The sequence below is a fragment of the Diadema antillarum genome, unplaced genomic scaffold, assembly GCF_040938485.1.
Source record: "Diadema antillarum isolate AM-2024a unplaced genomic scaffold, OU_Dant_1.0 scf00000033, whole genome shotgun sequence".
Lineage (NCBI taxonomy): Eukaryota > Metazoa > Echinodermata > Echinoidea > Diadematoida > Diadematidae > Diadema > Diadema antillarum.
In genome coordinates this window covers 1,271,667-1,287,597 of record NW_027270922.1, presented here as the reverse complement: position 1 = coordinate 1,287,597, position 15,931 = coordinate 1,271,667, and the positions used below count along the sequence as shown (strand labels likewise).

The 15,931-nt window shown below is 38.6% G+C and overlaps 1 protein-coding gene across 1 annotated transcript; it reads left to right on the top strand.

The window, feature by feature from the left end:
* The first annotated feature begins 452 nt into the window (after nt 1-452).
* LOC139742706 (parafibromin-like) lies at nt 453-15,428 on the top strand. Its single transcript, XM_071653236.1, has 15 exons — nt 453-605; nt 2,215-2,320; nt 2,915-2,984; nt 4,707-4,769; nt 5,392-5,474; nt 6,262-6,326; nt 6,960-7,179; nt 8,261-8,371; nt 9,186-9,264; nt 10,011-10,093; nt 10,469-10,650; nt 12,427-12,564; nt 13,653-13,750; nt 14,283-14,424; nt 14,911-15,428. The coding sequence occupies exons 1-15, from the start codon at nt 475-477 to the stop codon at nt 14,945-14,947; spliced, it is 1,608 nt and encodes a 535-aa protein (XP_071509337.1). The 5' UTR covers nt 453-474; the 3' UTR covers nt 14,948-15,428.
* Nucleotides 15,429-15,931: the final 503 nt, after the last annotated feature.

Below are 15,931 nucleotides of genomic sequence, written 5' to 3'. Positions count from 1 at the left end.
AACAACATTAAAAAAAGCTCTCGAGTCGAGTTTCATTTTAGAGCAGTGTCAGCAGAAACAATGAGCATTCCATTCATCTGAAATAGCAAATTTGAAGGGTTGATCTTATGCAGATTTGAACGATTTCTATCATTATTATCATTCAGTCTGAAAAACAGTTGCTTTTCTGTTCTTATTGATAAATCGTTATATGTAAAATGTTAGTTAGTTCCAGCAGCGTGATCAGAGGTGCTTGAAAGAAGACTAAGGGAGTCAGCCAGCGAGCAAGATAGAGCAACCGCGTTTAGTATGGGACTTGCAATTCTTCCGTACATCACTACGTACATGTACCATGCAAATGCAGCGCAGTGACACGCAGGCTAGCAATGCATGAGCGCAGAGCACCCCCGTGTGTAATAATTCTGTGTGATGTGGTGATGATATGTGCTGACTACACATCGGACGGACGCCAGCCTGTGAAGGGATACGCTAACCATGGCCGATGTGCTGAGTATTCTTCGTCTTTATCATTCTCAAAACAAAGAGATCAACGAAAGAGACAATGATGTCATATTTGGAGAATTCTCATGGCCGAAGGATACCAAAACAAACTACGTGATCTGTGGGTAAGTGGCGTCATCTTTGACTTTGTATGTGTGAGTATGACGACGGTAGAGAGATCGTCGGCAGGCATGCATCCTCGTCTCGCAGCATCACAACACAACAGCTGCGCTGCGCCAGCCCAGGGCCAGAGGAGAGCATCCATCGGGCAGCTGTAACGTGTTCGAGTGTAATTTTCTAACGTTACGTATTGTAAATATGAGTTAATTAGGCAAATTATTATAGAGCGTGCATTTATAAACCATATCATATTCTAAGGTACAACAAGTAACAGATCAAGTTTGGAAAAAAGGTTTTAGTTAAAGGAGGCGCATAAGTAGGTGGGTGAGAGGGCGCTGTTGATGATACTGCTGATCACCATTTACGGCGTTAGCATGATACAATTACAAAGATTGACGAAGTTGAGCTGTCATCAATTCTAAAGCGCGTAGGTGTTGCTAGGTAACGTTGCCTTCGTTATCTTCTCTGCGCGTCACACAATCTAGTGATGCCAGGAAGCATGCTTATGTGCTTCTTAGTATGACATCACCGAAGAAGTTTGCTAAAGCTGCCATCCCCCTCAGCCAAATCATGAGCCGAACTGTGATCACACCACTGACTACGGTGGACTGGACTTCTTTGGACTCGGGGGGTAATGGGTCAGGGTACTGTAAGTGCTAAAGAGGAGTCCATAGCGTAGGTCTCTAGGAAACTTGCGCCGTGAGCCCGCGTATGCATTTGACTACACCACCGGGACCATGTGCCTTTAAACGGGAACCTGAGCTGAGTTTCACACTAAATTCCCAGTGAGGAAGAGAGACCTGTACAAAAACTACAATATGTTGTACTGTAGCTGTCTAACATTAGTCTTCTTTCTTCAAAGAGTCAAGTTAAGCTCAAGTCAACAGCAGTGTCCCAGGGTCTGCATCAATGCAGGAAATCCGCTCATGAGGGGGGGGGGGGGGGGGGGGGGGCTCCATCTCACAAGGCACTCTCCCTCTCATGAGTACCTCTGGGGTAGTTAAGGGGCTCCCTCCCCACAGTGCTCATGAGGCCTCCTCTTTGCTTCTCATCCATCTCACATCTGATATATAAATGGTTGCAAATTCGCACTGTGATTTTTTGTTTAATACACACACATGGACATACATGTCCACTGTACATGAAGAGAATCTAAAGAAAAATTCTATTTGTTTTTATTAAAACTTGGATTTTTGTTGAAACAAATAGAATATTTTCTTCTTCTCATCAATTTACATTCTCCTTCTCATCAATGCACCACATCTTTTTCCTTTTTCCCATACTCAGAGTCATATTTTCTTTTTTTACATCTGTACAATGTATTGCCATTCATTCAGTTTTTTTATTTGTTTATTTAGCCATTGATGTATGAACACACAAGTTTGAAATAATTATACAAGCACGCTCGACCATGTGCATTGTTGTCACATGTCAAGTACTGGCTGGTTACCTCACACCTCCGTGCAGCTCCACTTAAACTATCATGGGATGGTGGAACAATGTTGTATGTCAGCTCAGTGAGGGATGGCATGGTGAACAATAAGTGTAAATCTTACTTATTTATGTCTCATTTAAATATCTATGGTTGTATTTATCCACTTTTTCCTTCCACAGTACTGGCAAAGAAGGGGAAGCCAAAAGTTACTACACTCTTGAATCCATCTTGTATCTCTTGAAGCATGACAACATTAACCATACAGCTTATGTCAAAAAGGCTCTTGTGAGTATAGCTTTTTTTATTTAGTCTGTGTTTATATGGAAGTTTTGCTGTGAAATGTGTGAAATACATTGTAGATGTTACAACGGGATGTAGTGTTGAAATCACCTTTTTTTTAAAACCAATTTGCATTTGCAACTTTTTGTAAATTGTTTTTGTGTATTGCGGATCATGATCGTACAAAAGGTAGGAATATCTGTCATATTTAGCTCACAATTATGGCTTGTACTGTGTGGTAGTATTTTTGACCGTTGATTTAGCATGGGAATAAAGAGCACTGAGTAAATGAATGAATAAATGAATGAATACAGCCTGTGCCCATACAATGTACAATGTACTTCATGATTAGAATGGCTGATGTTTTCCACCCTATGATAATGACAGAGATGTGGCATGAAGTTTATACTGAATTTTCTTGTAGAGCATGCAGATATAGTCTCAACTTGAATTCAAAGTAAATTTTACACAAATTTTATGCTTTGTGGTGACTGCCAGTGTCTGCTTACTACACAAACTTTGTATTCTGTGTGAACTGCACAGCACAGTCGGTCTGATTGATTTAATTTGATTCATAGATATAATATCATTTTCTTCCAGGCTGAAAACATTCCAGTTGTTCGTCGTCCAGACAGAAGAGACTTGCTTGCATACCTTGGTGGTGAAATAAGTAAGTGTGCAGTTATTCTATGATTTATCTATTAAAACATTGCAAAAATACAGACAAATTTCAAGTTTCAGAGATGGCCTTTAAATCTTTACCTTCATAAAATGTAGGTGATCGACTGTTAATTCTGTACATAGCTTCAAGTTTATTTTCAGTATATCCATACATGGGTCCTGCTGATAGCAGTGATTTATTTTTATTGTCTATGGTGATATTAAAGCACACAGGGTATACAATCATTACTCTCTCACTTTAAAAAATTGTAACTTCTAAAAGAATGCCCCAACTGACTTAAAAATTCACATGCAGCATGCTAAGACATTAGTAATCACATGTGGTAAGACAATAGCTAATTTCTTCTCATTTACTGTTAATTATTAAAGATTAGTTACCAAAAAGTCCCCCAAAACCCATGTAATGCGTCAAAAAAATGTTTTACAACTTACGTAAAATCAAGATTTGAGGTCAATATTTTAAGTCTACCCCTATGTGTTTGGTATCAAATTAATGGATTTTTTTTCCTGGCATTACTTGCATGCTATAAAAAACAGTGGTTCTTTCAGCTGGAGAAAGTTATGAGGTCTGAAGTCCCATCCTGGTAGGAGTGTAATGCTGGCTTATTTTTGTGACATTGTGACCTTTTAACCCATGCTGTACAGCTATACATGGAGAAACAGCTTATTTTTCTGCTTTTCCTTAAAGTACTGAAGACACACTACAATATGATGTGCTGTTTGCCAATAAATGTTCCGCCAGTTTTGAGTTTTGAGCCATTTTCAAATGCTGAGGAAAATAAGTGCAGCCGTTTTTCAGTATTTTCAGTGAGGTATATCCTAATTTGACTACTTAAAAGAATCTTTTCCCCTTATTGAAAATCCTTGTTTTTTTAGCCATGAATTGAACATATGTAGAAATCTATTGTGTGGAAATTTGAGCAAATTTGAGCAATAAGAACTTATTTTTTTATATTTTGTGATATGTCATGGCTATGAGCTGGTGGTGAATGAAAGGGATATTTATCAGGAATATCTAACAGCAATATCAGATGAAAAAAAAATATTCTCTTATTTTTTAATGAATTTTTCCAATATATTAGTCATTTCAATGTAATTTAACACCCCTAATGAAAATGCTAAGTTATGTGCAGTTTAATGCAAAATTTTGACTCTTTTTTTACATGAAATGAAAATTTGAACACTCAGCTACAACAAACAGCAAAAAAAGCATTGTCACCAAGTTTTTTCATTTTCCCCTGTTACACAATTGCATACCCTGATTGTGCTATTGACCCTATATGACTTCTCCAACTGTGAAATAAATCAAGAGGTATAGCTTAGAAATTCTCTAACTGTGTGGTGTGATGTTTTAGTATGTCCAGTAGGATACTTCAGAGGTCAGTGGGAAGAATCTAGTGGTCATCTGGACAGAATGTTGTCAGAATTTGTTTGTGATCATGAAATGAAAAGAGAAAGATAAGTTTCAGACAAAATGTGTCAAAAGATGAGACATCAAATGCATGATGTCACACTGAATGTGTATGATCATGTGACAAAATAGTGCAGGTGATTTCATGAAACTTAGTTTAGCATGCTTGGGTACCTTTGTGATTTGGTTTTGGCAGAGAACTATGAGGGTCATTAACAACAAATTCTTCAATTCTCATATCATTTGTGTGTGTGTGTGTGTGTGCTAATCGTGAATTCTTCTTCCATTTTTACCCAAAAGAAACCTCTGCGAATATCGACAAGAGTGCACCCCCGGAAATATCAAGACAGAGACCCACACAAGGTATGTTGTTGTTGGTGGTGGTGACGTTGTTGCTGTTTGTTGTTGTTGCTGCTGCTACTGCTGAAAGTCTTGTTGTTTGACTTGCCTAGTGTGGGAAATAGAAGACGCAAGTGTCTACCTGAACATTAAAGTCTTGACAATATTTAGGATATTTCAGGCCAACCCTTGGATTGCAGATCTTCCACTACATAAAGATGAATTTGTGACACCTGATTTAAATGGAACGTTATTATTGGATGGGAGGTTGTTTCATTTGAGTTGTTTGAACATCAGTCCTCTGTATTGTCTGCTATGGTGCTATATTGATCAGGAGGAATTGAAACTCATGGAATTGAGAGATGAATTGTAAATATTAGACACTTTTACAGTTATTGTTGGTCATCAAACTTGACCTGAATCTTCTTTGATATAAATCATCTACTCAAACTTAATTATTGTATATTTCAGTAGCTGTAAACAAATTTTGTAATCATTCAATATTTCGCTCTGATGGGACTTTTTGTGAGGAATGTGAGAAGGATGCCACTGAAAGGAGATTTTGCTATGGTACATGTATCTTTAATTTTTGTTCTCATTGGATACTGTGGAATGAATATTGACATTGGTTCTCTTTCTGTTCCAGTATTCAAAAGACCAGCAGAAGAACCACCTTCAGAACCCTCAAAGATCATTCGCTTTGAGGATGAAGAAGTCAAACAGGACAAGGTATGCAGCAATCTAAAACACTTGTTTAATTTAATTACAGGTATTAGCGAGCTGTAGACCTGAGACGCGAACGCTAAGACGACACAGCCTCCTGGGTTGGACAATGGAAACAGCTGTCTCGCGCATGTGAAAAACATCATCTTTTGCCTAATTAGCGTGGTCTCTATAGCGTTGCATCACAGATGTAAAGTTCACTAGTGATGGAGGAGGGAGACATCATATTGTCATTAATGGGATATTGACTTCATTTGATAGAACTTTGAAAGTTGTCAGGAGCAATGGATAAACTGTCAGCCTTACTAAAGAAGCATTTCAACTCCATCGAGCACACTTGTGATATGTTAGAATGCAAGAATGCATCCATTATATATATATGTATATATGTACATTTATTGATGAATCTAAATCTGTGTGAAATTGCTACAATCTACAGCTCTGGAGCTGTGCATTGCAGCTGCAGTGTCCCTATCATGGGATACTCTGATTTTCCTACTCTCTTAAGATACTCCATTTCTTTGAAGAGGGAGAAACATATATTTAAGAACGCGAAGTCTGATGATGTTGATATTTCAGTACTTCCATTGCATCATGATGGATTAGGAAGATCTTTCTCCATCTGCCGAGATTTGCATAATTGTTTCTTTGCTTAGAGTAGGCAATTTGTTATTCATTGTATTCCGGTATTCTTTACCAGGGTAGTCCCATCAGCGCTCTCCAGAAAACAATGCAGGCAGCGACTATAAGTGTTGTATATGTTTGCATTCTCATTGTGGTCTCGTTACCATAGAAACGTCTGTTGGAGAGGTTGGAGGATCACAAGGAAGGCGCTGTGGCCACGACAAACCAAATCAGGTGAAGACTTTTAATCCACTTCCACTCAAAGTTGTCTCTAATTAGGGTAGTATGAAGAGAAAGATGAATTTGCACCCTGCGTGCATATACATGTAGCACATGTGATATGATTTAAATCGCTTACAACTATTGCTTGGTATGCCTCCAGCTTAAGTAAACTGTGCAGGAATGGTTACATCTAGTTTTTTCATGTTTTTGTAAAGGCTGGAATAGTTTGCGGTATGTGAATTTTGGGCACTTCTAAATTTGTGTGAAGAATGAAGTGCATAGTTTAAGAGGTACTAAGACATGTATAGGAATGCCCCCTTTTATGATGCTTTAGGCAATTGAGGTACAGTGAAATTGGTCCAGCGAGAAAAACATTATGTTATGCACATATGTTATGCACAAAAAGTACATTTTACAATACTGCTTGAGAAGGATCCAATCATGTCACGTGACATGCCTTGTTTAGTTACAGGTTGTAAATATCAAAAATGCATGAAGCTTGAGATAACATGTAGCCTGTGTTGCTTGTGAAGTTGCCTGCAATAGAGGTATGATGTGTATGTGCTTTGTGTCCAATGTCATTCCGTAAGCATTTAGGAATATGTTTTAAATAATCAAATTTCCCCTAACTCCTTAAATTGGCAGCTCCCTGTCAGACACGCTGTCCATCGAGCGTATCGCCTCCATCAGGGCCAAGATCCACATCAAGAAGCGAGTCACCATCAAGCCCGACGACGACACACTGGGCATGGGTATCCTAGAGCAGCGCAGCTTCATCGACGCCGAGGTCGACGTCTCTCGCGACATTATGAGCAGGGAGCGCTACTGGCGGACGAGGACTTCGGTGCTCCGGAGTAATGGCAAGGTGAGCTGGTGCTCTTCTCTTTATCAATGTGACTGGCACCGACTGGACTTTTGTCTGTACTACATGTAGCTGGGCAGACAAGTTGATCCGCATTTCCCTAATACCTGGTCTGCTCCCAGTTCTCATGCTGTTGGTGTCTTGGATAGGTTTGCATTTAAACCACAATCTGTGGAAACTGCTTCCCACTTTAAAGAATAGGATGGATTAGGTGACAAACGTCCTCTTCCTGTATCGTGAACATAGTTTCATATCTCTTTCATAAACTTATACATGTATGTGTCCATTAACCTAGATATGAGCAACATGAAATACCTATAAAGTGTAAACCAACTGTTTCATAAACTCACTACAGAGCACTCCCATTATAACAAAGTCCTCAATACTGGCAGTTGGGTTTTGTTGTATTGAAATCTTGTCATGACTGAAGGGAAGTTTGCACCATGGATGTCAGTGATAATAATCTTGGGACCTGAATGTCTCCTTCATTGTGAGGAATGTAACACAGTTTTGATACAACGGTGTTCATTGTAATGGGAGCCTCCTGTGTCTATTAACCTAGATATGGGCAACGTCTCATCATATCAACTCACGTTTACAGTTTGGTTGTCTTTTTTTCAAAAAAATGATAATGTTGTGACTAGTATGTATGTATATGGTATTAAAGTTAAACTCCAAGAAACGGCTATCACTGTAATGATTTGTCTTTACAAATTACTACGCTGTCATCACAAATGTTCAGACTAAGGACTCTTAGTTGATATCTGCACTCTTAGTTTTGTGTCACCATACATTTTCAACCTCTAGGCCTTTTCAGCATGAGAAATCATTCGAAGTATGCTAGTGGACTTTTTTTTCCCCCCTGTTAGTTGCCTTGTAACTGGTTCTAGTCTCAGACGTCAAACCCTAACTGGAAGAGTTATTTAAAGTGATTGCATTTTTATTATGATTCACAAACATATCCCTTCTCTTTCATTTGAGAATGAAAGTAGTGTGCATATACTGATTGTTGTAAGTGTTATGTTATGTGATGTAAAGTGTTGCTTTGTTTATTTTTTTAGATTTTTTTTTTGTTTTCCCACAGGAATTCAAGAATATCTTTGCCATCCTGCAGTCAGTGAAAGCCAGGGAAGAAGGGAAGCAGAGTCAGCAAGCTCAGTCCCAGAACACACACCAGACCCCCTCACAGAGTCAGGTATCACATACACCGTCTACAGTATGGATACCCTTTAACTCTATTACTGTATACGCTGTTATTTTCACGTATGACGAGGCCATAGACATTTTCACGAGATGTTGGTTTCGCGAATTGATGCCGACGCTTCCATTAATGCACTATTAACAGGGCGCATAGAGACATTTTCGCGTGTTGTTAAATTCGCGATCCAGCTGTGATTCCCAAAATTCGCGAATATTAAACCCTCGCGAAAATAACAACTTATACAGTACAATGCATTCTGAAACATGTCACAATGTGTTCTTTCTTTTTCACAGGAATGAAATGCCTCCAAGCACAAGGAAAATCACCCGTTGTTTTTAAACACTTGCAGATATTTTGAATCCAATTTACAGCCATTACATTAATTGTTGCACTGTCAGCCAAGCCTCAGGCAACCTTTGAAGTAGTCACAGCTTCCTGTTTGTTCTGAAAAAAAAAACACACACAAACAAAACAAAACAAAACAAATTTGTAGAGCTCTAAGAAGGTGTGCAGAATGAGCAAATATATCAGAAGACTGGTCTATTGATTTACAAGGCACTATGTACATTATTAATGTGAAACTAAGCAACTCTGCTTATTTATCTGAAAGTATGATTCCTGGTACCAGCACTATTGATACTTTTGTTTAGTTACAGTGTAAAACTGGTTGCAATGGTGTAATACTGGTTGCAAAAAAATAAATAAGTAATTAAAACAAAAATAAAACAAACAAACTCCAAAATATGAAGGCTGTATCATCCAGATATTTTTCATGGAATTGATCATATTTGTTTTTTTCTCTTCAAAGCCGGAGAGAAGGAAACCTGTGCAGCAGACCGCTCAGCTCTACAACAGATACGATCAGGAGAGATTCAAGCGGAAAGAAGGTAAAAGCAGAAACAGAGGCTAGACGACAAAAAAAAAAAGAAAAAAGAAAAAAAATATATATATATACCGGATACAGAGACAACAGCATCTGTTCATTCTATATGAATTTGTCATGCACTTTGACGGATCTACATGCGTACCTGAAGATCAAAATGGTGTGCAATGAAATATGACATCAGAATATCAATGAAATTAAAACTGCAAACTATTGGGTTGTAGACTCAAATGAATCTTTCATTCAGGTCGAATTGCCATTGGCATTACATTTGTGTTTGATTTGCTAGACATGAATCTTTTCCAAAGTGAAAATGTTTGTGTTTTGGTTTGTTTGTTTTTAATCCTGTGGCCAAACTTTTTGTACTCTGAATAGAATCTCACTGATTATAGCATGAAATTTTGACTGATTTGAGTAAAATGATATGCCTTTGGTGGTGAGAAAGTGATGTTTTCATTCCTATTGTGAGCAAACATTTATGTGCACTTGTGTGAAGGGGATGTCACACAAATGACTTCAAAGTCTCCCTTTTTTCAACCATTGCTTTAATACTCTTCTTTGCAAGTGAATTTACATAATCATTTAATGTTTGCATGTTTACTGAATGTACATATATTCATGGGAAATATTTACCATAGTTGTACAATGCCTTTTTTAGACATTCACATATATATAGATATGTCATTGTGTGGGTGTACATGAATTGTGAATCATTCAATAAATCCTGGATTCATATTTGTCCCATGACAGAGACGGAAGGATTCAAGATTGATACTGGCGGTACTCACATGGGGTCCTTCCATGGCATGTCAAATCTCAACAAGCCAGCACCGGTGAGTAATGAGTAAAATCTGCTCTCAAAGAACAAGAACTCTGCCACAAAGAGAATATATTGCATGAGTAATGGGGCAGTCACATGACCAAGTTGGCCTCTTTTTTTCCCCTTTTCTGAGGTGGGTGTGTGTGTCACCATATGAGATGATTTGTGCAGATTACAATTGTCATGACCCTTTTTTATCATGTTAGTGATTTTTTTTTAATGGTTTCTTCATATGTGTTTGTCTTACTTCAACATTTATAGTCACATGACCATTTATGTTTGGCGTAGCATGCATATATTTCATGGGAGCAATTTTCCCAGGAGCAAATGTCATGGAACTATCAGAGATATCGACCTTCTCCTATTGTAATCTTGTCTCTGTGTCCAGGATGCCACACCCGTTCGCAAGCCAGTTGCCCCCACCCCCGCCCCAAGACCAGAGCCAGCTTCCACCCCCAAGGCCCAGACTCCCACCAAGAGGGTATCCCGCACCCCCATTATCATCGTCCCAGCGGCCAACACGGCACTCATCACTCTCTACAACGCCAAGGATCTGTTACAAGACTTCAGGTGAGCCCTCATTGGGTTGATGTGTGGCAATGGGATATGAACTGGCTCTCCATGTTTGAGTTGACTTTAATACAGAGATTGAAATAGAACAAATCAGAAGTTCATTGCAGTTGAACCTCATTTAACAAATTTGCAGAATTTTGCATGTCAAAGAAAAACCAAAACACAATGATATTGGTGGACATAATCCAAACTACATGTAGATGAAGCGTTGATATTATTGTCTCACAGCTGTCCCATTGGTTTATATAGATTAATGTTATACAAATTGTGTGCTTAGGTGATAGCAACTAAAATCTCACCTTCCTATGAGTCTCCATTGTGGTCATTTAAAGGACAAGTTCACCTTCATAAACATAAGGATTGAGAAAATGCAACAATAATAGTAGAGCACATCAGTGAAAGTTTGAGGAAAATTGGACAATCGATGCAAAAGTTATGAATTTTTTAAATTTTTGTGTTGGAACCGCTGGATGAGGAGACTACTACAGCTTGTGAGTCATATGCGTACAACAGTATAAAGAAAATGTAAAAGAAAATTCAACATATTTTCACTTTTTTCGCATAATAAAAGAGCACTTGACTTGCCTCTTTCTAAAGGCAGGGGGAATAATATTACCCATAACATTTGTCGGTAACGAGGCAGGGGAATGTGTACTTTTTTCAAAAGATGGAATTTTGTGAAATTCTCTTTATATTTTCCTTATATTGTTGTACGCATGTGACATCTAAGTTATTCATACACTGCAGTAGTCTTCTCATCCAGCGGGTACTGCACAAAAACTTCAAAAATTCATAACTTTTGAACGGATTGTCTGATTTTCCTCAAAATTTCAATGATGTGTTCTACTAATATTGCTACATTCTCTCAATCCTTATGTTTATGAAGGTGAACTTGTCCTTTAATGCAGAGGGTACATCTTTTTCTTTTCGCATAAAGATATGGAAATTTAGCAAAGAGTTGTGAGCAGACCCATTGGAGACCTATAAGATGACAATGATGTCACCATTTGTATCTAGTTTTGATTGTGGCCAGTATCATGGCACCATGAAAATTTCTCTGAAGTGCATATTCCTCACTATTGTTATTTTATTTATTCTTTGTTTGTAATCTCTCCAAAATGATTTTGGAGTGTTGCTTCACTTCAAGAGCATCTTCCTTTAATTGTGTGTGGTTGCATTAATCAATTTAGAATTACCCTAATGTGAGCTTAGCCTCAAGCAAAGAAAGGATCTGTGTATACCATTACAATACATATACTGATTTCTTGTGCTGTTTCTGCCCTTGTAATCTTCTCTATGTGCAGTGTCTGTGCTCTTCACTATTTGTTGGGTCTCGTTCTGTGAAAGTGTTGGTTAAAGGGTGTGTACAGTTCTGGTCGAGGTGAGGATTTAGCTTTTAACGTTTTGCGAGATATTCAGAAACCACTCTATGAGATGTCACAGAGCATGCAATTCTAAAGGGTATCAAAAGTTTATTTGATGAAAATCGGTTTTGAAATGGCTGAGATATCCAAAAACAAGGTGAAACAAAGAGATCCTAATAAAGTTGGGGCATGTCGCCTTTTATTATTATCACTTTTTTGGATATCTCAGCCATTTGAAAACCAATTTTCATCAAATAAACGTTGAATCCTTCTTAAAATTATATGCTCTTTCATATTTCATAAGAGGTTTCTCATTATCTCACTTAGAAATGTTCAAAACATGAATCCCTTACCTCAACCAGTACTGTACAGTCCCTTTAAACTCTTCATCCGTCTTGGTATTTGTCAGATTTGTCACGTCGGATGAAAAGAAGAGGCAGGGAGCGAGGAAGGAGAATGACGTGTTGATCCAGAGGCGGAAAGACGACGGCAGCACGGTGCCGTACCGCGTCATCGACACGGTCACCAAGCTGTCGCCGCAGGACTGGTGAGTCACGAGATCTTGAATCTCCATTCTGGTAGAAGGTAGACATTGGCTTTTTGTCTGCAGTTAAATCTGATATCTTGGTTCCTGTTCATGAGGAAAGGCAAATTTTATTGCAGACTAGAAGCAAAGTCAAACCTGCTGGGTAGATTGGCACCGGATTTGGCAAGTGAATATGTTCAAATCAGTGGTCACATGTGTACAGATGAAGTGAATGCAGAGCATGCACTGAGGACTGCACAAAGACAGCTTGGAAACAAATTGTGTTCTCATTTATTGATTTAAATGAAAGAGACAAAGATGGAGTCAGAGGGCAGAGTTTGATGGTGGTTGTTGTTGTTTTTCCTATCTGGAAGGAAAAGCTTGTGTGCAGAAAACATTTCAAACATTTCTTTCTCCCAATCTATGGCATTTAATCATCTGCCAGATCTTGACATCCAACTTCACGTATGAAATTGGCTTGAAGTAAGCTCCACCACCAACACTTAGTCTGGATGGAACACAGGTTTTGTGAAGGCATTTTTTACAGTTCCCTAGTTAGTGTGATGTCTTTGTGTTTTAATGATATTCACTTGTCTCATCTTAGGGCTGCAGTAATCAGGCCTTAGTGATTTTAGTTGTGAAGGGACGCGACGCGTGCACATCTTCTTGCTATCTTTCGTTTTCCAGTCATTTTATCCGATAAATAACTTTGGTACAGTGGTATATTGTGCTATTGTATTGTTGGTGCATTGTTACTGTTGGCATCAAATGCAGAGCATTCTCGTAAGTGCAAATGAGATCTGAGGCATATCATGAAGCATTTTGGTCTGATATTTTTCTGACAAACTGTTACAAGCTACTGAAATCCTTGCATCTGATTGGCTGAGAGCAAATTTGTCCGACAACTTCGTCTGACAAAATGCTTCATGAAATGCCTTCTGTGAGATATGGACGTGGTTCCAGTTGTATCTCAAATCCTATCTAATGTGTACTTGATATGTCATGTTCTTATCTGTCTGTGTCTTTGTCTCCATGTGTCTGTCTGTCTGTCCGTCCGTCTGTCCATCTGTCTGTCCGTCTTTCTGTCTGTCTTTGGGCTGTGTGGACAGGGATCGCGTGGTTGCCGTCTTCGTGCAGGGTCCCACCTGGCAGTTCAAAGGATGGCCGTGGATGAACGGAAACAACCCTGTGGACATCTTTGCAAGGAGTATGTCTATTTCACTTGTGATTCCATCTGTCGTTTCTTAATCATTCATGCCATCATCAGATGATGTGAAGATTATTTCAATCCCACACAAATTGACTGTTAGACACGTATACATAAACCAAGTCTACTTTACACTTAGAACAGTGAGCAGTTGTTGTAACAATTTTTCCCAACAACAAAATTTAAGTTGGAAATTCATTTTTACCCCTTGGTGTATTTCATGGCTGTGAAAAGTGATAGAACCTTATAGACTTATTAGTGTGACACCTTTGTGAGCAGGCTTCTTGCATATACAGCAGAACCTCATTATAAGGATTGTTGTGTATATGAAATTCCTCTTAACACAAAGTGATTTTGTAGTTACAACTCTTTATATTTTTCTGTTCTTGTCTCCTGATATAGCAAGATAATTGTCGTGCCTTTGAGGTCCTCAAAACATGGTTCCCCTGCAGTGGCCCATCATTGATATGTTGCTTGTCAGAATAAAGAGTTCCTCTCATGACTTTGCCCGCTCTTCTTCCCACACCCACAGTCCGCGGATTCCACCTCAAGTATGAGGAGTTCAAGGTGGACCCCAACGTCAAGAAGTGGAATGTGCACATCATGGACATCAGCCGAAGCAAGCGCCACCTGGACAAGGCCAGACTGCTCAAGTTCTGGGAGGTTCTTGACAAGTAAGACACATTCCTCCCTCATGTAGGCTTGTGTAGAGAGACAGTACTTGATGAAGAAAATGATGCTATGTCTTATGGTAAAGGTCATGTGTAGGGCCGTCTGGATTTCTATGAACGCCATGAATGGTTGTGATGTAACATTGACAAGTGTAAAGTGTTGTTTTAAAAAAAAGTGCAACGTTAAAAAAGAAATGTTGGTGAGTATACACGTGAAACAAGTGTGTAACTTTGAACTGCATTTTAAAGCTTGCGTCTTTCAAATTTGCTTCATGTGCTCTGAATTCCCATATTGTACTGATTGTTTTATTCTTCCCTCACACATATATCAGGGCTTGAGAAGAGGGACTGTTTATTTTTTTTTCTTCATGTATATATTTTGTAATGTAATGGTACTTTGAACTAATTACTGTTGTACTGTCATGAAGAATTCGCACATTGACATACTGTTGCTCCTTTCTGTCTTTCCATTTCTTATCCAACAATCAGGTACATGGTTAAGGAGAAGCCTCATCTTCGGATCTAAAATAATTTGTGACACAATCCAAGCCTGCTCGTCAGAACTCAGCCACAGATCAGTCCGGGAACAACACTCTCACCCCAAGGCCGTCATTAAAAGGATGGCTCCAGGGAACTTCCTCCCACAGTTGTGCAGTTTGTGAGAGTGCCATGGAGTTTACATGAAGTCAATCTGATGCCTGGCTTCCCTGAGTCGCTCACTGAACTCCAAAAGAGCCTTAGCACAGAGGGCAAGTTGTGTTATTGTCATTCGTACAGTAGTGATGCAATACATGGTCATATGGGGATGTTCAATTGTCTTTTTTTTTTTTACTGCTTCTGTTTGTCATTTATATTTCTTTCAGAAGAAAGCGTAATTTCTGTGCTTATTTAAAGCTTCTGAAAAGTATTTCCAAGATGAATAAAGCATTTAGAAAATTCAAAGCATCGTTACATTATAAGGTACAAAGCTTCAAAGGTAGAGATTTAACCCTATTCTGGTCTCAAAATATGCGGGAGACTTCAATGAAAAAAGTCATTAAACGACATGGCAAAATTTCTGCGCGTTGTGGAATCATGGCGCAAAATGTCGAGGGGGGGGGGGGATCCAGTTAATATAGGGTTAAAAGCACAAATTTTTCACCCATTATAATCCATCTACATGCTGGAGTTTTAATCAAGAGGTATCCATCTTGAAAGTTGCCAATGTGGACAACAGTTATCTTTACTTGTCACTATGTAGCAGTCATTGCACAACTTCAGATATTGTATTTTGTGATACAGCATGAAACTAATGCAAACCTCTGCATTCTGCAGATGATACAGTCATGAAACTCACTTGTGAATGAATAGCGAGAAAAAAAAGGAAATCTTGTTTTTAGTGACTTTGAAAGCTAATAATGAGTCACTGCCCATTCCTACATGTGATTATATTTTGGATGAAAAATGTATCATCTTATGATTAGCTGAAAGAGCTTCATGTGACCATATATATTTTCAATTATAGAATGGG